The following is a 26,113-nucleotide window of genomic DNA, read 5'->3' as shown; positions in this document are numbered from 1 at the left end:
GAAGGAGGCCGCACACCTGAGGCTTCCCGCCTTCACCTGCAGGCCCGGGCCCGTGTGGCTGGGAGCAGGGTGCCCACGGCTGCGGCTCAGACCACGCTCAGTGCGCGAACAACCAGGGACACACAGGACGGAAGGAGACAATCCCAGTGGGACAGAGGGTGCCCGTGGACAGGCAGGGAGGGAGACCCAGCCGGGCATGACCCCTGCAGGAGGTGGCCCTTCCCCTGGGCCTGGGCAGCCCTGCGTGGCTCGGACGTGACTAGTTCAGGGTGCTCAGGGGCCGCGCTGCCTGTCCCCCGGCATGTCCCTGACAGGGTCGCTCACACCCCGAGTCGCCGTGTTGTGCAGGGGCCACGTGCGTGGCTTCAGGGCTCGTCTGCCTGGTTGAGGGCATCACCTAAGGGTCACTATTTCCTTAGCCCTCCGTGCCTGGGTCTCCTCACCTATAAAGCTGGGGGCCGGCCGGCGTGGCCCAGTGGTTGAGCGTCAACCTATGAACCAGGAGGTCACAGTTCAATTCCCAGTCAGGGCACGTGCCCGGATTGCAGGCTTGATCCCCAGTAGGGGGCGTGCAGGAGGCAGCCAATGACTGATTCTCTCTCATCATTGATGTTTCTATCTCTCTCTCCCTTGCCCTTCCTCTCTGAAATCAATAAAAATAAATAAGTAAAAGAGTGACACAGAGGGGCAGCAAGCGATCAAAGGCAGCACGTGGAATGAGACCGTGTCTGTGGGACCCGCAGGCCCTTCGGAACGCTCAGCGTCACCACCAAAGCCCAGGGCAGGAGCCAGTGGGTGAGCAGCACCAGCAGCCCAGCCCCGACTCCAGCGCGGCCAACACACACACACACACACACACACACACACACGTCCCTGCTGTGCCTCGCATTCGCGGCAGAAACTGAACAGAACAGACGGCACAACAGGCCCGCGCCACAGGCTGGAGACACAGGCGCCGGTTCCCTGGATGATCCGATTCCCGGACGCTGCATTCCCACCCGAGGCTCTCTCCTCTGCCCCAGGGAGCAGCCCTCGCCGCCAGAGCTGGGCTTGGCGGGCAGCAGAGGGACACGCAGACTCGGGAGGCGAGAGGCGTGTGGGCGTCCACACGAGGCCACACCTGTCCACAGGCATCCAGGGGAGCTGTCCCGACCGGCTGGACAGAGGCTGGCGTCCTGTGTCGTCCCCCACCCCCACCCCCACCCCCCGCCCGCGGTACTCACGCAGGAAGTGCTTCTCCAGCAAGGCGATTTCCAGGTGACCTTTGATCTCATTCAGGCGATCAGACTCCGTCCGGTTAAAGTCCTGGACTCCTGCGGCCATGATGAGGGTCCCTGGACCGGCCTGGAGGGAAGCACCGAGAGAGAGCGCTTGGGGAGCTGCCTCGAAGCCTCCTGCGTCCACCCAGCGTCCCAGAGCCCCTGCCGGACCCCGAAGACAAGGCACGGATTCAGCCTTAAAACCGCATCAGGTCGTCTGGGCCTCGCCCAGCACCGGCCGGGGTGGTGGAAGGCACAGTGGCTCCCCTGCCCCACCCGGGGAGACGCGTATGCCCACCAGCAAACCAGTCTGTCCCCCCTGCCCACCCTCCCTTGGTGGCCAAGAGGTGGCCACATAACCACGTGATTATACATAAATACCACTGAACCGCACACTTAAACATGGCTCAAGTGGCAGGTTTTATGTCATGTATGTTTCACCACAATAAAGGGATGCAATGAAGAGAAAGGACCTAAACACACACAGGTCACCAACCTCCCTCATAATGAGGCCTCACAAACAACCACTCGGAGCTCCCGCCCCCCACCTCCCGCCCCCCATCTCCCGCCCCGGCCGGGCCGGAGCCAGCAGGGCCAGAGCACGGCTGAGCCAAGGAGGAAGGGCGTGGGGCACACACCCAGGAGGGCGGCCTGGTAACGGCCACCGGGATGACACACACCAGCCACCTGGTGAGCACGAAGCTCTCGGGAGTGGCAGATGCCCGGAGGCGCCGAGTGTCCTGGAGGGAGAGGCTCCCGCAGCGAGGGCAGCCCACCCCCCGCCCCCGTGGGATCCTGCGACCAGCCACCCCCACCTGCAGAAAGGGCCCCCGAGAAATACATGGAGGAAGTGGATGGGGCCTGACTCACACAGCCCTGGGCGCCGCCCCCATCCCCGCTCCGTCCCGAAGCCTCGCGGGGAACCGCACTCTTAGGACAGCGCCGTGGCCTCCATGGTGCCCGGACGGGAGCACTGTCGCCAGCCCAGCCTCGTGGCCGTGATGGAACTGCCCCAGCCTGCTGACCCTTTGTGCTGTTAACTGCCACGTGCACTCAGACATGCATGTGCATGCGTACACACACATACGTGCACGCACACGCACATGCACATGGGAGGGCCGGGCTCCGGGTGGAGTCAGGGTCTCCATCAAGACAGTTCCTGGACACAGGCAGCTGCCACTGGCCTGGCTGGACAGATGGACAGAGCGAGGAGAACAGTCAGACTGTGGACGCTGCGGGATCCGGCCTCTCACACACAGCCTGGAGCCACATGTGGGGATTCTTGCTTCTGAGAGGACCACCCTCGGCCCCAACAACATCCGGAACCACAGCCCCAGCTCCAGGCTGATGCCGGCCAAACGGAACACACCGCTGTCCTTGCAGACAAGCCGTGCTGCTCGGGGACGTGGTGTACCAGGGGCACGGCGAGCCGCCTGGCCTGGCCCGCCCTGCCTCTGCCGGGGCCGGGAGCGCCTGCCGGGAGCGGCAGCTCTCAGGAGGCAGTGCCAGTGAATTATTCATCCCGCCAGGCACGCAGGCCTGCTCCCTGACGGAGCATCAATAATACATGGAGCGGGAGGCAGGCGCATAGGCCGCGTTCGCACAGAACACCTGGCTCAGGTCCTCACGGAGGAAACCCATGGGCCCCAGCCGTGGGGAGGGCCGGGCGGTTGTCACAAGGATGCGCCCAGTGATCGTACCCGGCCAGAGAGGGGGCCACAGAGATCCCCCCACCCTGCTGATCAAATGCAAGCTCCAGACGCGGGGCCCACAGGGCTGGTGCCCACAGAGCCACCGCGCCGTGTGGGGGTGCCCTGGGATGGTCGCTGCCCCGACGAAGAGCCCCACCGACTGGCCCACGGGGACCATGTCTCTGAGAGGGCTGACGAGGGCACCCGGCAGCAGGCCGGGGGCAGAAGCTTCCAGAGTGCCCTGTCCGTGCCCCTCCCACGTTACCGCTCCCAGGGAGCCAGCCTGGGCCTCAGCACCACCTCTGCTGAGGAGTCTTCCCCCAGCCCCCACCGGGAGGGAGGACCAGCTGCTGCGCCAGCGCTTGGCAGAGGAAAGGCTGCTACCCGGCCCGGGACAGGGACCCCCGCCTGCCAGCGACACGCGGGGCGAGGGGCGGGGCCAGTGACCGGCGGGCGGGCGAGGACCAGGTGAGCCGGCAGGTCACGCTCTGCCACGTCCACACTCAGCCTGGCGCCCGGGTCTGCGGCGGGCGGAGGGGCCACCGGCCCCGGGCGGGGTACTCACAGGGTCCCTCAGCTCCTCGCTGTCCCGGGCCCGAGGCACTCTCAGGGGCACGTCGTCGCCACATTCGTTGTCCGAGGCGTTGGGAGACTCCGCCAGGTCGAGGAAGTCGTCTCGCTTGTGACCTCTGAACCTGATCTTGTCCAGCCTCCTGAGCATGTTCAGCACTGAGCCCCGCTGCTTCACCCTGACATGCCGCTCGGGGTCCCTGCGGAGCAGAGGGAGGCACGGCGCTGGTCACTAGCCCGTGGGCCACCTGCCCGGCATGGCGCACGCCGGCATGGAGGACGGGTCCTCCCGCACACCCGGGCCCAGGCTGTGGCGCCCCAGCCCTACCCGCAGGGAGCAGCCAGGCCCAGGCACGGCTCCCGCCATGCACCCACCCGCTGGGCGGCGGCGGCTCCCTGCCAGGGCTGCGGACAAAAGTGGGTCCACTGAGCCCCGCAGGGCAGGAGGGGACAAGGGTCTCAGGGGACCTTCCAACCTGAAGGACGGGCCAGCCCTGTGCACAGGGCAGCTGGCGGGGGGGCAGCTGGGCCGGGGGGGGCAGCTGAGAGGGGGAGGACAGGGGCGGCCTGACGCTCCTCACAAGTTCTCTGAGCGTCAAGAATGAGGCCAGCCCTAGCCGGTGTGGCTCCGTGGATAGAGCGTCGGCCTGCGGACTGAAGGGTCCTGAGTTCGATTCCGGCTAAGGGCACCGGCCCGGGGTTGTGGTCTCAATCCCCAGTGGGGGGTGCACAGGAGGCACTGATCCATGATTCTCATCACTGATGCTTCTATCTCTCTCCCCCTCTCCCTTCCTCTCTGAAATCAATAAATATATGTTTTAAAAAAATGAATGAGGTCAGAGCTATGGCTCCGTGCACTGCCTGGGGCAGCCACAAACCCCCGGAAACCGCCAGACACCAGGCACCGCGTGCTCAGTGGCCAGGCTGCGAGACGGCCGAGCCTCCTGCTCTGAGGTCTCCACTCGCCTGGCAGGCCAGCAGCCGCCGGCCTCCCCGGGCCCCAGACTGCAGTGTGGTGGGCTGCTGGCCACGAGAAAACACACGTTTAAACACACGTGCACACCCAGGGACAGACACGCCATGGAGTGCCCAGTCCCCTCCTCTCGGCCCGAACTCTGCCCGGAAACCCCAGTGCCCCCGAGTCCTAGGGGCCAGGGTGTGCGTGGCCCTCCCTGCAGTGCCAGCCGCCTCCCTCAAGCCGACCCCTGTGCCGCACACAGCTCCCCGCTTGGCTACGGGCCTGACTTCCCACACCCCAGCCCCCGACTTCCCCAGGAGCCCTAGGTGCTTGCAGCAGTGGGGGCCCGGACACCCCGAGGCTCAGAGCCTGCGCCTCGCTGCCCCTTCTGAGTCCCGGCCCCGCCCCGCCCGCGCCCCACCCCCGCCTCTGAAGCGGGAAGAACACGGCGAGACAGATGCGCCCGGGAGCTCCCATGACGCACACGAGGCCGCCCCCGGCCTGCACCCAACACACGGGACGCCGATCTCCACGGGAGGCGGCAGGAAGCGGGGGCGCAGGATGGGACCGTGCACGGGCCTCACCCCGCTGGGGATTTCATGGAGAACAGGAAGGGGGGCAGAAGCGCTTCCTGTTTCCGACCGCTGATGCCAGGACGCTCCTGGGGACCTTCACCACGCCTGGGGGTGTCGTCTGCAGCGACGTGCCTGCCCCGCCCTCCAGAGGCCTCGCCCGCCTTGGCATCGCTGCTCGGGCAAGGCCCCCACTCAGAAGGCACCAGAACTCGCCCTGGTCTCAGAGGGCAGGGGAGGGGCCGCAGGGCTCCTGGGACAGCGCCTCTCAGAGCTCTAGGGACATCCAAGGGGGCGATGTGGCCCCGGAGCGAACACCACGGGAACCCAAGGCCCTGGGACTCAGGGAGAGCGGGGTGCGTGCGGGAGGGGGAGGGGGAGGGGGAGGGGCGGGGGCAGCCGTCGGAACATGTGTGTGAAGGAGCCGTGAACGCCCATGGACTGAACGGTTACATAAACTTGAAAAAAAAACAAACCAACCACAAAAACCAAAAGAAAAGAGAACTTGGTGCTATCGCGTCCCCAGGGAGGGTAACGGTCTATTTGAGAGACAGAAAGGACTCAGCACAGAGGGACAGCTCTAACGGTCCCTGGACAAGAGCACACGTCTGCGTGTTTAAAAAATGCAGCGGAACTGGTTCCACACGCAGCGCAAAGGCCGGAGCGATTCGCATCTCGGTCATAAACAGACTGAACACACCCAACCCGGCAGAGACGGGGCCTCGGTGCCCGCGGGCAGGCACCCCAGCAGGAGGAACCTCCCCCGGCTCCCGCAAAAGCCTCCGACAAGGACAGGAGGGCCGACGTGGCGGCAGGGCCCGCGGAGCCGGAGCCGGAGCCGGAGCCGGAGCCGGAGCCGCGCCTGAGGGAGGCAGCCCGGGAGCATGTCCCCCGGCTGGGGAGGCGCACGGCTGGGGAGGCGCACAGCGGCGCTGCCAGCGGGTCCCCCCCACCCCATCCACTCTCCACAGGGCGGGGGAGGGAGCCCTGGGGGACCAGGCGGGACTCGTCCCAGGAGTGACCAAGGCAGTTACAAAACGTAGCTGTCCCCAACCCCTGTGACAGCAGACGCACCTACAGAGGCCAAAGGTGACACGGGAACCTGGGAGGCGCAGGCTCAGGGCGTTGGCAACGTTTCTCTCTCCCGCCTCCCGCCAGGCCTTCTGATTGCCGTTTAAATTAAAAGAAGCTAAAAGGCGCTGGTGGGGTAGATGCAGCTGTAAAACCACTTCCTTTCATTTCACAAAGACCAGGAGGTTCCTCACCAGCCAGCATCAGACAGGCCACCCCGAGGCTCGGAGTGGTCAGCGCCCGTCTGGCCCCCATGGCTCCCCTCCCGCAGGCCTCGGTTAGGGGTTCCCACGGCCGGCCGGGGTTCTCACACTCCCCGAGCTGGGGCCGCCTTCCTGCCCGACGCCGCTCCTGCAAGCAAATGAGGCCCCGCAGACGGGGGACAAAGCGCGAGTGTCTGCCCAGCGCCATCAGAATGCAGTGCGCGCCCCAGCCTCGGCGCCCAGCCCGGGCCCGCATGCGCTTGGCTACCCAGCGGGCGCGTCCTTCCAGCCACCCCAGCCTCAGGCTCCTGCTGGCTACTCGCATCAGCCCACATCCAGGGGTCCAGACAGCCTGCCCGAGCCAGGGGCTCCCAGGGGGCCAGGCCCATCCCCGCCACCCTGCGCCCCCAACTCCTAGGCTCCTCACACTCATGAACAGCGCGTGCTGCTGCCAGAGCGGGACCAGACCCTACGGCACCCAGCACCCACCACCCACTGGTCGGCCCCGGCTGCCCGGAAGCCCTCAGGCCACCCCAGGATGACCCTCAGAATCACGCCTGCAAAGCCGTTTCCACATAGGTCAGCGTCACAGGTTCCAGCGACACACGGATGTGGGGGACACCATCCAACACAGGACACCCCCACCTTTCAGATGAAGATGGAGGGAGGGAACAGAGGGAAGGGCCGGGCCGCAGACACCGACTGAGACCCAGAGAGAAGCCCCCCACAGGGCCAGTGTGGAGTGGGTGCTGCCTCGACAGCTCACCTGCACCCCCTCTGGTGGTGGCTGCCACCTGTCTCCCATCAAGCCCTCCTTAGCCAACCAGCCCCACCCCGCACCCCCTCACTCCCCAAGGCCATGGGGGGAAGCCCGCCTTCAAGGCCCCCTCCCCCGACTGGCCCTCCTGCACCCCCACAAGCCCACCTCCTCAGACACCCCCTCCCAGACTGCAGTCCTTCCACCCACCAGCTCCTCCCCACGCCCGCCTGGGCAGCTCCCTGCATGCCCACCGTCAGGGTGAGCAGCCCTCAGCGGATGGGACAGCTGCCCGGGCCCGCAGCCCCCACCCTACCTCCAGGGGGAAGCAGATGCACTGGTCAGTGGTCCCTGACTGAGGCCACGCCAGACCCGGGACCCTGCTCAGAGCCAGGGCATCCACGGGGACCGGAGACCATGGCCAGAGGGGACGAAACAGGCCTGTGCCCAGTGAGGCGCCTGGGGCTGCGCCCGGGTCAGGGGCCCCGGCTCCAGGGGTGGCCGCAGGGCCCTCCGCAGAGGGACCGAGTCCAGCAGGCGGGACACAAAGCTCCTGCAGCCCCGCTGATGGCTCGGACACAAAGGCGGCCGTGTCTGGGGACGGGACCTAGAACCACAGCGGCTTCTCTCCCCTCCAGCCCGAGTCTCGGAAAAAGTGGCTCCTGGTCTCCGCTGGCCTCTGGCAGCGCGGCGCCCGCTCACCGGCCACTCCCGGCTCCCGGCCTCGCTCCGCAGCCTGGCTTCCCCTCCGGGAGCCCGTCTCTACCGCGGACCCAGGACCAACAGTGTCTGTCCTCCCACAGGAAGCACCCTCGTCACAGACCACGTTCCCGGGAGTCACGGATGTGGGAGAACCGAGTGCCTCCCTACCCCGCCCCCCGAAGCTGGTCCCAGCTGACGGCATGGCCGGCTGCCAGGCCTGTCCTCGGGGAGACGGCCTGAACCCTGAGGTCCGAGCAGGGTGGGACGGCGGCTTCGGATTCCCAGGCTTTGCCAGGGGAACACGAGGGCCGGGGAAGAGGTGCTAAGACCCATCCTGCTCAGCACCCCAGCCGCCTCCACCCCTGCCAGCAGCTCCCCTGTGCTCAGGGGCAGAGGTCAAAGGGCAGAATGCGAGTCCCTGAAAGGACCAAAGGGGCCGAGCCAGCCCGGGGAGGTGGGACCAAGAAAACCACGCTCATGAGGCCGGCCGGCCGGGAGGACGGGGCGCACGGAGGGAATGCCATCCCTATGCCCCTGGGCTGGGCGCCCCCCACCTGACCCCGAGGCCAGCAGGAAGGAGGTCAGACCCCGACCGCCATCTGCACATCCTGCTCGTCACCTTCGGGCCCTGTGGGTCCCCATGTGAGGCCCCAGAAGCTCCCTGGCCTCCGGGACCCTGCCTGGGCCGTGCACTGCCCGAGGCCTTCCCTGCCATGGCAACCACTGCTTCTTCCCGCCCCGCCACGCTGCCCCCACACTCAGGCTCTGCCCCCAGCCCGTCGCTGCCAGGCACCAGGGTCACAGTGATGAAACTCAGAGCGCCAGTGTCTAGCCAACGCCGCCTTCCCCGCGTCACCGGCCTTCTCTGCGTGCGCCATTGTCACCTCACCTTCGGGGCGCTGCTTGACGGGCGAGGGAAGGGGGGTAAGAGGCTCCGGGTATCCCAAGAAACCCAGTCATTGCCAGCTCCAAGCAGGGAGGGACCCGAACAAACCCAGCGTCCGAGGGCCGGGCAGGAGGGGACCCCGGTTCCCAGCCCCCAGGCCTCCCGTGAGCCCCAAAGCCTCCGTGGGGCCCCAGATCTCAGGCAAGAGCGACAAGTTCCGGCACCCACTCCTCTCCCTACCCCAGGTGTCCTAGGTCCTGGTCACAGCCCCCAGAGCAGAACTTCCGTGACACCAACGGACCGATGGGGAAACGGAGGCCCGGGGAAGCAGGAAACCCATCTCACTGGACCCCAGGGCCTTCTCAGGCCCCAACCCCAGGCAGCCGGCCAGCTGGCCTCCCCGGCACAGGCCTCTAGTAATACATCCATCCCACCGCCTGATGGCCCGGAGGCGGAGTGGGGAGTCGGCAGAGTGGCCGCGCAGATGTTTACTGAGAACAAAGCGAGCAGGAAATCCTACAGGTTCCCAGCAGGCGGACAAGCCTCCGCGAGATAAGCGGAGAACGGAACCGCACCCAGGGGTGCGTTATTTTCCAACTCTCTCCATCACTCTTAGCAACGGGACCCGGGAGGCCCCGCCAATGAGACAGCTGGTAGGAAACACCTCCCGGACCGGTGCTCCCCTCCTCCCGCCCGGCCCGCCCGGCTCCTGAGCAGAGAGAAGCGGGCCGTCCCCGAACGCGCTTCGGCCTCCGATGCTCAGGCTGCCGGTCAGGGTGCAGCCGGGGGCTGGAGGGCCGGTCCCGCCAAGGGCAGGTCGGAACGTCTGGAGCCCGGTGGCCAGTCTCTGTTGTAACTTCTCGGCTCTGCTGGAGCCGTGGAACTGTGTGGCTGTGGCCAACAAGACGCTACTGACAAAGCAAGTGGCCGAGGCCACCTCGGTCGCCGTCCCTGTTGTGAGGCAATAAATACCGAAAAACACGGATTCCCAGAGGGGCCAGGACTACCTGGCCCACTCGGGGAGCTGGGCAGGTGGCAGGGACCTGGGTCCCTAGGAGCATGCAGGTCCCTGATCATGCACACTCGAGCCCGGGCCTCGCCACCACCCCATCTTCTTAAGGAGAAGGGGAGGGGCAAGGCGCCGTCAGACGTGAGGCCGGGGCAGCCGGGCACCTTCCGGGCTCCTGGTCAGAAGCATCTGGGTGAGGATCCACCAGGGCAGTGGCCGGCAAACTGTGGCTCACGAGCCACATGCAGCTCTGTGGCCCCTTGAGTGTGGCTCTTCCACAAAATACCACATGCGGGCGCACATGTACAGTGCGATTGAAACTTTGTGGCCCATGTGCAGAAGTCGGTATTTTGTGGAAGAGCCACACTCAAGGGGCCAAAGAGCCCATGTGGCTCGCGAGCCGCAGTTTGCCGACCACTGCACTAGGGCATGTGCCAGGGGCTGCCCTCCCCTCCACGTCCCACCTGAAGCAGAGGGGCCAGCTCTGAACAGCACTGCCCACCCTGCCCACCAGCAGCCCGTCCACACTGACTGCAGCAGGGCCACCCCTCGGCCTCAGGACCCAGTCATGCCAAATGACCAGCACAGTGAAAAGACTACTTCCTCTGGGAGCCCACCACCGTCAGGGCTGCCCCGCCCTCCCCATGAAGGCTGCCCCACTCAGCCCATCATGCCCCTCCTGTGCCCTCCGTGCAGTCCCGGCCCTGCCCCCTGCCCCTGCCCCCTGCCCCTGCCCCCTGCCCCAGGTGAGGTGAGCCAGGTGTGCATTTAGCCCTCGCAGCCTGTGACAGCCCTCAGGTGAGAGGGTCCTGTCCTCCCAGCTCCTTTCTTTCTTCCCCTGGCCCAGCTGAGCCCGGGATCCCGCGGGGCAGCCCCGATGCCCACACCCCACCCACAGCTCTCCGTATAAGAGGGGGAGCCCACACTCCATCTCCTGCCAACTGGCCAGGAAAAGACCGGGGCCCAGGGCAGGGCCTGACAGGGGGGGGCCCAGCCCTCGATTTCATCCTCTGCAACAGAACTCCATCCAGTGAAGTGAAACATGAAAAATAACCCCAAAGCCTCAAAGTCCTCTTCGCACCTGCTGCCCAGGTCCCTGCCAGGCCCCGGGGTGGTGACAGGAGAGTCCTACACAGCCTCTGACTGGGCGACAGCACGGCGGGCTCTGCAGGCAGAAGGGGCCAGGCCGCATCCGAGCCCCGTCCGTCCGAGCCCCGTCCGTAGCACATGGCCCTGTCCCCTGGCGCTCAGATTGCCCCGCACGGCTCAGGTCCGGCCGGGATGAGTCACAGAATAATTTGGGGACCGTGAATGTCTTTCACCTGGAGTCCGGACATGCAGGAGGAACAACAAGTATTCAATGAGCACCTACTACGTTCCAGACGCCGTCTCCTGCTGGGATGCGGAGGAGGTGCCGCCCTGGCCTCCCCTGACAGCGGAGGGCGAGGAAGGCCCCCTGAGGAGGCGACGGGGACAGAGGAGGGCACTCCAGCCGGGCACCCACTGAACCTGCCAGAGGGAGAGGGTGGAGCCGGGTGGGAGCAGAGGAGACCCCGCGAGGTGTGGGTCCGTTCCGGGTCACAGTGTGGAGCGCGGGCGCCGGCAGGGGAAGGAGGCCGGGGGCCCACCAGGATCGCTGGCACGGTGACGGGAGGAGCGAGGGTGACGGGAGGAGCGAGGGCGGGGAGCAGCTGGGTAAGGCGGCATCTGCGCCTGCAATGAGTTCAGTAACGGGCAGGCGCCTTGCCTCACTCAATCCACACACACCTGCCCAGGGAGGCTGGGTCCCAGGCCCCACCCCTCTCGCCCCAGGCCTGGCTTTTACTAAGAACTTAGTAAATACTAGGACACTTATGATGCCCCTTCCCTTTTAAAGAGAAGGAAACAGGTTCAGAGGGGAAGTCACAGCCACCACCACTGGAAGATGGGGTCGGGGCCCTGTCACTCCCGCCCCGGGAGCCGGCTCTGGGAGGCCCAGCGTGGCCACAGCAAAGCGGGGAAGGCCCCGGGCTCTCAAGCGCCCCCTCGGGCCTGCCTTCCGTGCCCACAGCCAGAGCGGAAACTGCAGCCACGGCCCTGGACAGCAGCACCGCTCCCGCAAGCAGATAAAGATAGGATCACACGTGACTCAGCACCCCCACCTCCGTCACGCCCCAGAACTGAACGTCTCACACAGACTGGTACCTGTGCACACAGGTTCCTTCCTCACAACAGCCAGGAGGTGGAGGCAAACCGAGTGCCTATCGGCAGGTGGTGGGTGTGTAGGACGTGGTCCTGACCCTGGTTGAGCGACGACCTGTGAACCAGGAGGTCACGGTTCGATTCCCGGGCAGGGCGCACACCCGGGTTGCGGGCTCCATCCCCAGTGTGGGGCGTGCAGGAGGCAGCCAATCAATGATTCTCTCTCATCACTGATGTTTGTCTCTCTCTCCCTCTCCCTTCCTCTCTGACACCAATAAAAATATTTTAAAATATAAATAGAACGTGGCCTATGCTGCCATGGAGCACTGCTCAGCCTTAGAAAGGAGATTCCACACCTGCTCCAGCAGGTGAGCCCTGAGCACATCCCGCTCCGCGACACGGGCCAGCGCAGAAGGCCCACACTGCCCGGCCCACGTGGACACACGCCCCATTCCAGACACAGGAGCAGACGGGCCAGAGGCTGGGGTGGGTGCTTCATGGGGACAGTTTCCGTCTGGGAAGGTGAGAGAGTTCTGGAGATGGATGGGGATGGGGCTGCACAATGTGAGGGTCCTCAATGCTGGGGCCTCGGGGCCATGGCGGGAGCTCGGGCCCGGGGGCTGTGGGGGGAGCTCGGGCCCGGGGGCTGTGGGGGGAGCTCGGGCCCGTGGGCTGTGGGGGGAGCTCGGGCGCGGGAGCCGTGGGGGGAGCTGGGGCCGGGGGCCATGGGGGGAGCTCAGGCCGGGGGCCGTGGGGGGAGCTGGGGCCGGGGGCCATGGGGGGAGCTGTGGGGGGAGCTCAGGCCGGGGGCCGTGGGGGGAGCTCGGGCGCGGGAGCCGTGGGGGGAGCTGGGGCCGGGGGCCATGGGGGGAGCTGTGGGGGGAGCTCAGGCCGGGGGCCGTGGGGGGAGCTCAGGCCGGGGGCCCTGGGGGGAGCTCAGGCCGGGGGCCGTGGGGGGAGCTCAGGCCGGGAGCCCTGGGGGAAGCTCAGGCCGGGGGCCCTGGGGGGAGCTCAGGCCGGGGGCCCTGGGGGGAGCTCGGGCCTGGGGGCCGTGGGGGAAGCTGTGGGGGGAGCTGGGGCCTGGGGCTGTGGGGGGAGCTGTGGGGGGAGCTGGGGCCTGGGGCCGTGGGGGGAGCTGTGGGGGGAGCTCGGGCCTGGGGCCGTGGGGGAGTTCAGGCTGGGGCGGTGGGGGAGTTCGGGCCTGGGGCCCTGGGGGAGCTCAGGCTGGGGCGGTGGGGGAGCTCGGGCCTGGGGCCGTGGGGGAGCTCAGGCTGGGGCGGTGGGGGAGCTCGGGCCCGGGGCCGTGGGGGAGCTCAGGCTGGGGCGGTGGGGGAGCTCGGGCCTGGGGCCGTGGGGGAGCTCGGGCCTGGGGCCGTGGGGGAGCTGTGGGGGGAGTTCGGGCCTGGGGTCGTGGGGGAGCTCAGGCTGGGGCGGTGGGGGAGCTCGGGCCTGGGGCCGTGGGGGAGCTCGGGCCTGGGGCCATGGGGGAGCCGTGGGGGGAGTTCAGGCCTGGGGCCGTGGGGGAGTTCGGGCCTGAGGCCGTGGGGGGAGCTGTGGGGGGAGCTCGGCCTGGGGCCGTGGGGGAGCTCGGGTCTGGGGCCGTGGGGGAGTTCGGGCCTGGGGCCGTGGGGGGAGCTGTGGGGGGAGCTCGGGCCTGGGGCCGTGGGGGAGCTCGGGTCTGGGGCCGTGGGGGAGTTCGGGCCTGGGGCCGTGGGGGAGCTGTGGGGGGAGCTCGGGTCTGGGGCCGTGGGGGAGTTCGGGCCTGGGGCCGTGGGGGAGCTGTGGGGGGAGCTCGGGTCTGGGGCCGTGGGGGAGTTCGGGCCTGGGGCCGTGGGGGAGCTGTGGGGGGAGCTCGGGTCTGGGGCCGTGGGGGAGTTCGGGCCTGGGGCCGTGGGGGGAGCTGTGGGGGGAGCTCGGGCCTGGGGCCGTGGGGGAGTTCGGGCCTGGGGTCGTGGGGGAGCTCGGGCCTGGGGTCGTGGGGGAGTTCGGGCCTGGGGCCGTGGGGGAGTTCGGGCCTGGGGTCGTGGGGGAGCTCGGGCCTGGGGCCGTGGGGGAGCTCGGGCCTGGGGCCGTGGGGGAGTTCGGGCCTGGGGCCGTGGGGGAGCTCGGGCCTGGGGCCGTGGGGGAGCTCGGGCCTGGGGCCGTGGGGGAGCTCGGGCCTGGGGCCGTGGGGGAGCTCGGGCCTGGGGCCGTGGGGGAGCTCGGGCCTGGGGCCGTGGGGGAGCTCGGGCCTGGGGCCGTGGGGGAGCTCGGGCCTGGGGCCGTGGGGGAGCTCGGGCCTGGGGCCGTGGGGGAGCTCGGGCCTGGGGCCGTGGGGGAGCTCGGGCCGGGGGCCGTGGGGGAGCTCGGGCCGGGGGCCGTGGGGGAGCTCGGGCCTGGGGCCGTGGGGGAGCTCGGGCCGGGGGCCGTGGGGGAGCTCGGGCCTGGGGCCGTGGGGGAGCTCGGGCCGGGGGCCGTGGGGGAGCTCGGGCCTGGGGCCGTGGGGGAGCTCGGGCCGGGGGCCGTGGGGGAGCTCGGGCTTGGGGCCGTGGGGGAGTTCGGGCCTGGGGCCGTGGGGGAGCTCGGGCCTCGGGCCATGGGGGAGCTGTGGGAGGAGCTTGGGCCCGGGGGCTGTGGGGGAGCTCGGGCCTGGGGGCGGTGGGGGGGACGCAGAACCCAGGCTGACAGGGCCTCTCCAAGCAGGAGTGACGCACAATAAATAAAGGAGAAGACAGAGGCCCCGCTGCTGCAAAGCAAGGGCCTCCCACAGGGGTCGAAGGTAAACATCTGCAACACGTGTCCGATGACTCATGTGCCGACACTGGTCAACAGCCCGGGAGAGGGGGGCCAGGGACAGGAGAACAAGCAGTTCTCGGACGGACGACAGGAACCGTCACTGCAGAGAGAAACACGGCGGGCGCTGCACCGAGAACCCCGCTCCTGGCAGACGGCAGGCCCGGTGTGTGGGGGCCGGACGGGCGAGGCGCAGCGCGGAGTGGAGGGCGATTTTGCAACGTCCGGCGGAGTGACGATTCCTTTCCAGGAATCTCTCCCACTCACACTTGCGAATGACGTGGGGTGAGATCGCTCATCCCAGCGCTGGTTTTATAAAGAGAAAAAGCGGTCCACCCGTGGGCGACAGCCCCACAGGGAGCCCCGGGAAGGGGTGCAGGGACAGGCCCCCTGACCCTGGCCCAGGCCTCAGCTCCTGCAGCTGAGTGCTGTGTCCACAGACACACCTGCGAGGCCCGGTGGGGGGGGGTCGTGGGCCTGCAGCAGGGCCGACAGCCTGTCCCCCCAACCCCACCTCCTGGCGCACTCGCCGGGCACGGCACCCGGCACGTGGGGAACAGCCCAGGGCTCCCGTGCGCACACGCGGCACACCCTGGCACACCCTCTGGTGGGTGGGGGACGGAGGCAGCAGGTGGAGGAGCCGCCCGGGGCCCGTGGGCTATGGGACTGTCCTCAGGGTCCGTCCCCGGCCGTCTCCCAGGCACCCACCATTTCCCCGCCCAGGCTGTTCAGAAACACCCTCCCTGCCTTCGGATCTTAGGCACCTTTCCACAGTCTCCTCCTCCAGGAGGCCCTCCCAGACACCCCTTCACCAGGAATCCCTCCACCCAGGAGCATCCCTGCACGAGGGCACCTGGGCTCACACCCGTGTGCGTGGACACACACGACACCGTGTACCACTGCCTCTATGTGCACGAGGACCACGGTCTGTTGTCCAGCAGTCCACGGCGAGGGCTGTCGGTCACACGCCCTGCCTCACGGGAAGGCGCAGCAAATCTAAGCCTTTTTGGTAAAGGGACTGCATGAGCCGGGAGCCCACGGGTGCCCGAGAATGAATGAACACAGGGAAAGCCGAAGAGAAGCAATCGGAAAAGGGGGAACCAGAGACAGCAGCCTGGGCGCCCACGCAGGCAGCCCCACGCCCCCACGTCCCCACGCCGCCACACCGTCACGCTCCCACGTCCAGGACCTGAACCCACACAGGCCTCTGCCTGAGAGCCTGCAGTCCCTGTGGGCGCTGGGCGGACGAGGTGAGCCTGCGCCGTGGGAGACCCTGGACAGTGACCCACACCCTTCACTGCAGGAGGCAGGGGGAGGGGACAGCCCCCGGGACACCTGCGGGAGTCGGGGACGAGCCGGCGGCATTCTCAGGAGAGCCAGGCACCGTCGGCCTCAAGTAACCGGGTGGCACAGCCCATTTCCAGAGCAGGTGCTCGGGAAAAGAGTGACAGCTAGCGGAGGCCTCGAGCAGGCCCTGCGACAGGCGAGGCGAGCAGGGGCACCGTCCCGCAGGGACCAGGCCAGCCGCACCCGGCGTCTGTCTCCTCACGCGTCCCAGGGGAGGTCCCTGCGGACCTGCAAGGTCACCCTCCCGCACAGGACGACACAGGCTTCGCCGCAGCCAGAACTCGCGGGCAGAGCCCACTGGGAGGTGCCCATCTGGGGCTGGCGTGTAAACGCTTCATCTCCTTCCACAGGGAACAGCCCAGACGGCGAAGCGCTGGCTACGGCACCAGGGGTATCAACTCTCAACCAAAGTTAACACCGAAAGCGCAGCCTGGAGACACAACACGCTGCTGACAGGCACAGGCCCCACGCCCGGCAGCTGCACGCACTGTCCAGGCCCGGTCCCAGGCCCCCAGAGCCCGCCTCCTGTGTCCTAGGGATCCTCCCCGAGTCTCGTGACGCCCCATCTGACCCCACGTCTCAGTCGGCTTCGTTCCCACACATCCTGCGACAGTCCCCTGGGACCCCGCCTGCCCTGGCCCTCCTCTCCGGGCCGTCCAGGGAGGCCGAGCCTGCTGTGTGTGGCGGTCACACACCCTGCACCCCGGTCTCGGCCCCCGCCGCTCCTCCTCCCCTGGGGCCTGGAATGGCTGGTGCACTGATGAAGGCGCGGGTCCCCAGTGGGCCCAGCCCATCCTCGCCTCCTGTGCCGGCTCGGGTGGGCCAGGACCTGGCTCTGAACAGCTCCTGGTTCTGGAATCAGGTCCACCTGCCCCAGGAGAGCGGCTCTCACCCCACTGCTGAGGGCACAGCCTTCCCTGCCCCAGTGCCCCTTGGACCCCCAGAGGCCAGAACCAGCCTCAGCGCATCACACAAATCAGAGCAGTATCAGGCATGCCCCCCGGGAGAAGTGGGGGGCCACGGAGAGGCCGTCAGGGTGGGTAGAGAGTGTTCATGTCAGGATGCTCAGGCTCTGACCCCAGTGGTCAGGGGCGGCCCTCCCTCCCTCCGACCGCCACCACCAAACCCGCAGGACCGAAAAGCCCACCACCCAGCACGTGCCGCCTCCCTCTGCCCCACAGGCAGGTGTGCGACCAGGCGTTGGGCAAACCTGCATCTCGCGCAAACTTGGCCCCAGAACAGCCGCCTGCGAACAAAGTGGCCCTTGTTCCACTCCGTCCCGAGGAAACCCGCCACAGTCACCTGCCGCCGGGGAGAGACATGGCTCCAGGGGTCCTCGGATCCAAGACCGACTCCGCACCATCGCAGCCCCCACGGGCCTCAGGTCCTCTTCCCGAGGACGTCCCAACACTGAGCGGAGCGGCTCTCCACGTGGCCGTTCGGGGCGCGGGCCTCCTGCCAGGACCCACGCACAGCCCACGGAGGCCGGCCACCAGCTGCCGGGACCCCGCACCCGGCCAGGCCTCAGGCGGCTCTGCTCCGGCCTCAGCCCCAAGGTGTGCGGTGCTTCCCCTCCGCCGCCCGGGCTGAGTTCTGGCCGTGGCTTCCCGGGAGGGCAGGGCCGGCTTAACCAGCTTAGCAGGTTAGCAGGCAGAGGAGGGAGGTTCCCCATCCCGCCTGGAGGGGGCAGCAGAGCCGACCCGCGCCCAGGACACCCCTCCAGGCGGCCACATGAAAAACCTGTCCCCATGGCCAGCTCCCCACATCACCTCCCAGGTCACCCTGGAAACCCGAGCCCGGCTCCCCGTGGGTGCGCGCTCCGCCTCCGCCTCCAGCTGGTTTATTGGGAAACCTGTGTCGGCTCTGGGCGGAAGGGCACCTCTGTCTGGGCCTGGTCTGTGGGCCCCGCGCGGAAGGGCATGGAACCTGCTGCCCTCGCTGCTTTGCCTCACACAGCCCCTCCCAGCCTCCCGGACGCTCCAGGCCGCCCCTCACACCTCCCCCCCAGTCCCTGGGAGAGGCCCCCACCTCCAGCACCTCCCCGCCAGGGCCATTTCCACACCTGAAACTTCTGGAAAGACCTGAGGCCCTCCCCTCAGCCCCCCCATTTCCTCAGCACCCACGGGAGCTCTGCCCAGCGCTCCTCGGCCACTCCTGGTCTCTCCGGAACACCCTCCCATCCCAGGACACACCTGGTCCCTCGCCTGTCAGCGTTCTGACCTGCCCTGGCCTAGAATGTTCCTGATCATCTCTGGCCCCCGACCCTGCCCACTTCGACCAGTCCTTCAAGATCCAATCCCACGGAGGGGTCAGGGAGGGGGACCCGCCCCCTCGAGCAGATGCATGACGCCATGGCAGCACCACAGTGCGGTGTGGGCTGGAGAACGGCGCGCAGGAGGAGACACGGGGCCAGGCCACGCCACAGGCAGCGGGAGGTGGGAGCTCAGGGGGCTGTTCATTAAAAATCACTCGGCACAGACCACAGGGTCTGGGACCAGCGGTGGCACATGCGAGACTAAGCCAGCTCAAAGCCCTGAGGTCCACACAATGAAGAGAAAGGAAAAGACAGGCCAATCGGCGTGGCTCATGGCTGAGCGTCAACCTAGGAACCAGGAGGTCACGGTTCGATTCCCGGTCAGGGCACGTGCCCGGGTTGTGGGCTCCATCCCGAATGTGGGTCGCGCGGAAGGCAGCCGATCCATGATTCTCTCTCACCAGTGATGTTTCTCTCTCTCTCCCTCTCCCTTCCTCTCTGAAATCAATAAAAACATATTTTTAAAAAATAAAAAGACTCAGGCCCTGGCTGGAGGGTCAGTTGGTTGGAGCGGCGCCCCATACACGAAAAGGCTGGGGTTCGATCCCCACTCAGGGCGCGTACGGGAGGCAACTGGTGGATGTTTCTCTCTCTAAACATAACCTCGGGTGAGGATTTAAGAAAAAGAAAAAGATTCGGCCCACAATTCCTCTCCCTTAAAGTCCCCCCAACCCACTACTGCTGCTATGGCAACTCAGCCACTTACGGCAACGCTGGCACCACACCCGCTCGCCACGTCTGCCCTGCGGGGCGGCGGGCCACGGCTAACAGGTGCTCGCAGAACATGTGCGAAGTGGACAGAGCAACGAGCCGTCCTCCCTGTGGGAGGCATCCCTGTGCGTGCCTCACCTCAAGACCCAGGCCACCTGCCCCCAGGCCAGCTTCCGGCTGAGCCCCGGGTCGAGGGAGAAAGCGCTGGGCGGGGGTGCCAATCGCTTCCCGGGGAGAATCCGAGAAAGGTCAGCAGGTCACGTGGTCAGCAAGGTCCCATGTGGTGCGGACACATCCCCGCCAGGCGATTGAGAACACTGCAGGCAAGTCAACTCCTTTCATCTTTTTGTTAAAACGGTTTCTTTTTTTTTTTAATATATTTTATTGATTTTTCACAGAGAGGAAGGGAGAGGGATAGAGAGTTAGAAACATCGATGGGAGAGAAACATCGACCAGCTGCCTCCTGCACACCCCCTACTGGGGATGTGCCCGCAACCAAGGTACATGCCCTTGACCGGAATCGAACCTGGAACCCTTCAGTCCACAGGCCGACGCTCTATCCACTGAGCCAAACCGTTCAGGGCTAAAACGGTTTCTTTTTAAAAAACGTACAAGGGGAGTCTGGCCGGCGTGGCTCAGTGGTTGAGCATCGACCCAGGAACCAAGGGGTCACCAGTTCGATTCCCAGTCAGGGCACACGCCCGGGTTGTGGGCTCCATCCCCAGTGTGGCACATGCAGGAGGCAGCCGATCTGATTCTCTCTCATCACTGATGTTTCTCTCTCTCTCTTTTCCTCTCCCTTCTTCTCTACCTAAAAAACATTAAAAACAAAAACCGTACAAGCAGAGAGCTCTGATTAGGTTATGTTGTGCACAAAAATAATCCCGGAATAGGTCTCATCTCCTCCAATTACAGAATTTAGGACAACATCCATGTGCTTCTGGAATACTTTATAAATAGGTCATCACAGGCTCTTCTTATTGCCAAGATTTGAAAGCGCCACCACAGGCAGGAGCCGGCGTGGCCCCCGCGACGCCCCACGTCCTGGAAGCTGGAAGCACGGGGTGGGTACGGCCGTGAAGCCTTCGTGACGCGGCGAGCCTGCAAAGCCCATCGCGGGTCCCACGGACGGAGCCACAGAACTCCGTTCCGGACGGACACCCTGCTCTGAACTCCAGTCTCCTGCGGTGGAGACGTGGCTGCTCCCAGATCTGATGGGAACAGTGAGAACATTCCGGAGACACCGAGCCCAGCCCGTCCGGGCATGTGACCGAGTTAGCGAGGCCGCGCTGAGCTCTCTCACTGTGACTCAGGGCAAACAACTCACTCAACTCGTTCTAATCACACAATTAAGCAGCCAATTGCCAAACACACTCGCCTAACTTCAGAGGCTGATCTGTGAGCCAAGTCGGCCGGGTGGGGCCTCACGTGCCGGGCACCCTGGGGGGGCGGTGGGGGACAGGCATCACGCCCTCGCCTCCGGGAGCCGCGGTGCCCTGGGCCCAGCGCGGACCGGGCGAGTGAGGTCCCTGCCCGGCCATCCTGCAGGTGCGGGAGCACCCAGCGTCCCATCAGTGCACCGAACGCTTCCGTCCCTCCTGGCCGTGGCTGGAGGGAGTGCAGGGGAGGGACCAGGCCTTCCCGGGGACAGGACCCGGGACCCAGGCAGTCGAGTCAGCCTTGTTCAGCTCTGAGAAACACGGGGCCCAAACCACAATCCGTTTTCAGATGCGGCAGCAAAGTTTGTTTTTTGAGGCCAGATGAGAGGATGTGAGATGGACAAGCTGGGGGAGCAGTTACCTGCCTCACTGGCCCCCGAGATGGACAGCGAGCCTGTTACCTGCCTCGGGGCCCCATCACCTGCCTCGGCCGTCGGCTCGTGCACCTGGCTCCCGCCCCAGCCTCCAGCGGCTCTTTCACACCGGGAACCTGGCCCCTCTCAGCTGTCTTCAGACCCTGGGCTCTCCCACCCAGGACACGGCACGTGGTTCTGAGCCCTGGGTCTCCGCACCCCACAAGCCGCCCAAGCCCGGCCAGTCACCAGCAACCAGACACCCACTGACCCAGCACATGCGGTGGCAACCCCTGCCCGGGGTTAATGGGTCCTCTCCCTGCCACCCATCACCTTCTCAGCTGTCAGAGACGAGGTACTGCAGATCCTGGGGACACAGAGACAGCGGTGAGCAAGGCCTGGCCTGAGGCTCAGGGCAGGGGCGACTGTGTGCCCCAGAGCTGTGTGGGCCGGCTCCAGCCTGACCCCCCTGCCTTGGGGGAGAACTGTCCGGGCCACCAAAGTGGTGTGGCCATGCTGACCACCAGTGGCTCAGCCACCAGCGGGAGGGGGGGGGCGAAGGGAGGGGAGTTGGAGGTGACCTATGGAATCACCCAGCCTCGCAGGCCCAGGCTGCCCTCAGGGAGCTCAGTCTAGTGGGAAGACCGTCCCTGGGGGATGGGGAAGGGTCAGCTGCAGTGGGTGAGGTCCAGGCTGGCCTCTCTGAGAGGGTGGGGTGGGGAGGCCAGTGACCCATGCAGACTGTGGGCCAGGAGAGAGGCGTCCACACATGGGTAAGAGGACAGGGCCCAACTGTTAAAACCCTAAGGAGTGGACGGCAGGACAGGGCCAAGGGCTGAGCCTTCCAGGCAACAGGGCTGTTTCACCACTTACCACGCCCTCTGCGGCCACCACATACTCATCTGCAACGTGGGAACAATGTGGCCCCTTCCTGGGGGGGGGAGGAAGGGGGCAGCCACCCACACGGTCCCCTGGCACGCTGGTGTTCAGACACCCACAATGCGCCATCACGCTCTCCCTGGGCAGCCTCGGCACCCTAATCAGCCTCGCCCTCACCGTGCTGTCCACCCCGGACCACGTTAGACGGGGTCCCGACACCCAGGGCTCGCCTCCCCCCAACACCCAGGGCTCATTTTAAGATGGTCCATTCTCCCAGTGCAGGGGCCATGTGACTGCCAGGGAGCAGGGGGGCTGCTCAAGGCTGACAGCGTGGCTCCGGCCAGGGCCGTGCCTCCCTCTTCCTGCCTCCACTCGGCCCAGACCCTCCTCCGAGAACCAGCCAGGCCTGCCTCTCCTCTCCCGGAGGCGGAGGCGGAGCAGGCCAACCTGCAGGCGCCTGGCACCTCCCCTGGCTGCTGCCCGTCCTGTCCCGTGACTTCCCAGCGGCCCGCCCTCCTCGTGCTGTCGCGGGTCAGGTGCGGGTGGTTCCAGGCCTGCTCCCTGCCTCCTCACTGGGCACCCTGTCCTGGCAGCAGATGGGGCTTCGGGCTCCTCGCCAGGGCCTGGCCACTCTGAGAGCCACAGTTCCAGATGTTCCGCTCAGAAGGCGGCACTCGGGCAGCCCGGGTAGAGCCGGCGCTGCCGCCCCCAGCCCTGCCAGGCCACCTAGGCCCCTCCAGACGGGCCCTCCCACAGGGTGCCGGGCAGGGGGCGGCAGGGGCAGGGTGCCAGCCCCCTCAGTCCCTCACTGTCCACACTCCCATCCTGCCCGCAGCTCCGCCCGCCGGGCGTGCCTGGGCTTTCTGGCAGCTGACTCATAGTTCACTTCCTCTCTGCCAGGGCCAGGCCCACCTGCAGCTCGCAGGCCGGCTCCAAGCACCAGGACAGCCACGAGCACCTCACTCCCTCAAGTCCTGCCTCCAGGTCCAGCTCCTTCGGGTCCCCACCCACCCACACTGACCCACCCACACCCACCCACTCTCACCCACCCACACCCACACCCACCCACACCCTTAGAAGCTCACACCTCATCTCAACCCTCCCTCGGGCGTGATCCACATTATCTCCCTGCATTCTTTAGGTTTTTTTAAATCCTCACCCAAGGATATTTTTTCAATTGATATTTTTAAAGACTGGAAGGAAAGGAGTGAGTGGGGAGGGGAGAGGAACGTCAATGAGACACACATCAATTGGATGCCTCCCACACACACCCAGATGGGGGCCAGGGATCGAGCCTACAGCCCAGGTTACATGCCCTTGACTGGGAATCGAACCTGTGACCATTGGGTGCCAGGGCCGCTGCGCTAACCACTGAGCCCCGGCCAGGGCTCTCCCTGCGTCCTTAAGCAGTGGCTGGTGAACAAAATATGGCTTTTCTCCCTGGTCCCGAAGGGCTCAGCAGGCCTGCTGTGCGCACCCGACAGGACAGGGCCGGACAGGGCGGTCACCGCGGACGGCTCCCCAGCCACCAGGCAGCACAGGCCACAGCCTCTGAGTGGCCGCCTGTCCGGACCCCTGTCTGTCTCTGACCCTCTCTCTCTAGATGGAATAGAAGGCAGCCCTGGGCACCGGAGCCAGCACGGGGCCGAGACATGCCCCGAGAGGTCCACAGGGGCAGCACGCCGAGCGCCAGGGCCACGGGCAGGGCCCCCCTCCTCCCGCCCCGCCCCACCCACACCCGTGAACCCAGTCCCACTGCCAGGACGCCGCACCCCACCGCCTTCTCGGCAGCGCCCGGGGCGCAGGGACAGCCCTCGGACCATGGACTGTGCAGCAGCTCCAGGCCAGTCACTTCCCAAGTGAGACTGGGCTTGTGACAGAGGGTTCGAGTGTTCTTGTAACGACGCGAGTTGCTTCGGAAGCAACTGCCCAGCGGGGGGAAGGCTGGCGCACGTCTGCCCGTCTCTGCCACCCGAGTGCCCTCCTCAGGCCAGGCTCACCCTAGAGGTGCAGGGAGCCCAAGCAGCCGCCAGGTGGCTGGGACCCCAGAAACGATCCGTCACCCTGGGGGTGACACCGAGAAGGGACGTGGCTCAGGCCCGCAGCCGCCCGTGCCCATCACGGGGGACCTACCGGGCGCACACACCCAACCCAGAGGCAGCAGGATGGCGGCGTGGCCCGGCAAGGTCGTGGGGCCGGCGCCCAGCGGGGAGGGGACAGGGTGACCGCGCTGGCCCCGCATCGGCCGTGGCCTTGCTCCCAGGGACGGGGCTGCTAGTCCAGCACAGCCCACTCACCGGCGCCGCCCGCTTCCTCAGACCCTCCTCTGGCCCCAGCCCCACCGCAGAGAGAAAGGGCAGCCACACGCCCCAGGGGACCCCGCACGGGCGGAGCCTGGTCAGGCCGCAGCAGAGGTGTGGGCGCACGTGGGCAGGGCCTCCAGGAGCCATGGGGAGGAGCAGACCCCCACCAGCCAGGACTGTGTGTGTGGGCAGGGGATGGGGGGTGGGGGGAGGGCTGAGAGCTCTCTGGGCCTGGCTGCCCTCCCCTCCCCTGCTGCCCTCCCCTCGCCCCTGCTCAGTCTGCGCAGCTCCCACTGCGGCCTCTCCCTGCCAACAGGGCCCGCGGCAGGCAGGCCCCGCAGAAAGCGGGAGCCCACGCGGAGACGTGAAGAGAATGCGGGACTCGCCCGGCTCTCCCCGCCCCAGAACGCAAGGCGGACTCGGTGCCTGGCTGCTCTGCACGGCCACGCACACGCAGGCGGGCACTCTTCCTTCAAAGGCCACCCCACCCAAGGGCGCAAATTCAGGGGCGGCGTGGGGAGGCCCCACCAGGACCTGAGTCTGTGGAGCGTCGGCTCCCGAGGGCCCCTCCAGCCTCTCTCTCTCTCTCTCTCTCTCTCTCTCTCTCTCTCTCTCGGGCCCGGCCTCCAGGGTGTTCCAAGTCAGCGCCCCTTTCAGATTTCAAAGGAGGCCAAGTGTGTGTCCGTCCCCCGCAGACCCGGCTGCCAGGCTCAGCAGGGACCCCGCTATCCTCTCTGCCTCTCCCTGTAGGTCGGGCTGCTCAGGGAGGCGGTGGCCCAGCCCCTGCAGGGCCGTGCAGGGGACCCCGCCACTTCCCTCCCCTCCCCTGCGCTCCTGGAGGGGCAGAGGAACTGCCCGTGGGCGCCGCACTCTGGCCCACGCAGCCACTTCCCCTGCCAGGAACCTACCCTGACCCCGGGCGGCGGCCACACTGGAACTGAGCAATGAAGTGGATGTAAATGGGGGGCCAGTCTCCCCAGTCAGGGGCCGTGACTGATCAGGAAGGAGGGGGTCCGAGGACCCACGTGGTAAAGATCCGACTGTGACCACATCCCCAGGACACTCTCACGGAAGCAGCCACAGACGTGTGTGTCCCGGAGCAAGAACACACCCAGCACCCAGGTCTGGGCTCCTAAAACCGCTCGCCCAGCCAAGGAGCCGGCTCCCGGGACACCTGGCTGATTGTGGGCAGGGCAGCAGACGCACAGGTGAGCCCGGGCACCTGCAGGCCGGACAGTGAGGACACGCTCCTGTCCCCCCACCATGACGGGGGCGTGTGGCAACTGCGGGGCCCCGATGGCCACAGCTGGGACAAGGTGACAACAAAACACAGTGGGGCCGCATCACAGCCCGAGGCACGAGTCCACGCTGATGTACGTAGGGACGGAGTTAGTGAAAGGGAAGAGACAAGTCTCCATGCAGAAGAATTCCAAGTTATTTCGATGGATACTCCACCCTCAGGAGGCGGAAGGTAGCTCCCACCCCTGTCATTTGGCCTTTTTTATGGTGTTTGGTTTTGTGTGTTTTTTCCAGAAAGGAAGGGAAAGGAAGAGAGAAATAGAAACATCGATGATGAAAGAGAATGGATCAGCTGCCTCCTGTACGCCCCACGCTGGGGATCGAGCCCGCAACCCGGGCCTGTGCCCTGACCGGGAATCCAACCGTGACCTCCTGGTTCATAGGTTGACGCTCAACCACTGAGCACGCCGATCGGGGCTCCCCCGCCTTTACTAGTATGCTGGGCCGTGCATGCTGACCTTCGTCCAAACAGGGCGCTGTGGACGGAGGGAGGCCCCCAGTGGAGAAGCCTGCCGGACGGGCCTCAGCCAGGAGGCAAGGTCACGGTCACAGTGGTCAGGCATGTTGACGGGATGTGATCAGAAGGGACTTCACCTCTGTGTCCTCCCAAACCCACGACCCCAGTGGAACCCTGAGAAAAACATCCAAATTCCAACCAACGAATTCCCATCGTCCAAACCCATTTCCCCGGAGAGGGAACCGCGATGTGCCTAGACCAGGGGTGGGCAAACTTTTTGACTCGAGGGCCACAATGGGTTCGTAAACTGGACCGGAGGCCGGAACAAAAGCATGGATGGAGTGTTTGTGTGAACTAATATAAATTCAAAGTAAACATCA

At 66.5% G+C, this 26,113-nt stretch overlaps 1 protein-coding gene across 5 annotated transcripts in view; it reads right to left on the bottom strand.

The window, feature by feature from the left end:
- The window catches only part of GRAMD4 (GRAM domain containing 4), a 58,952-nt gene that overhangs the window by 22,245 nt on the left and 10,594 nt on the right, over positions 1 to 26,113 (bottom strand). For 3 of the 5 annotated variants that reach the window (XM_070411313.1, XM_070411312.1, XM_070411316.1), the window contains exons 2-3: positions 3,516 to 3,720; positions 1,224 to 1,344 (exon numbers count right to left, since the gene is read on the bottom strand). In XM_070411313.1, the coding sequence (XP_070267414.1) occupies positions 1,224 to 1,344; positions 3,516 to 3,720 (326 nt within the window). Of the gene's footprint in view, positions 1 to 1,223; positions 1,345 to 3,515; positions 3,721 to 7,783; positions 7,828 to 17,280; positions 17,564 to 26,113 lie in introns of those variants that run through there. The other 2 variants (XM_070411314.1, XM_070411315.1) reach the window with 2 other exon arrangements.

The sequence above is a fragment of the Myotis yumanensis genome, unplaced genomic scaffold, assembly GCF_028538775.1.
Source record: "Myotis yumanensis isolate MYYU_CA2020_CCGP unplaced genomic scaffold, mMyoYum1.0.hap1 SCAF_3, whole genome shotgun sequence".
In the NCBI taxonomy this organism is placed as follows: domain Eukaryota; kingdom Metazoa; phylum Chordata; class Mammalia; order Chiroptera; family Vespertilionidae; genus Myotis; species Myotis yumanensis.
This window is presented reverse-complemented; position numbering and strand designations above follow the sequence as displayed.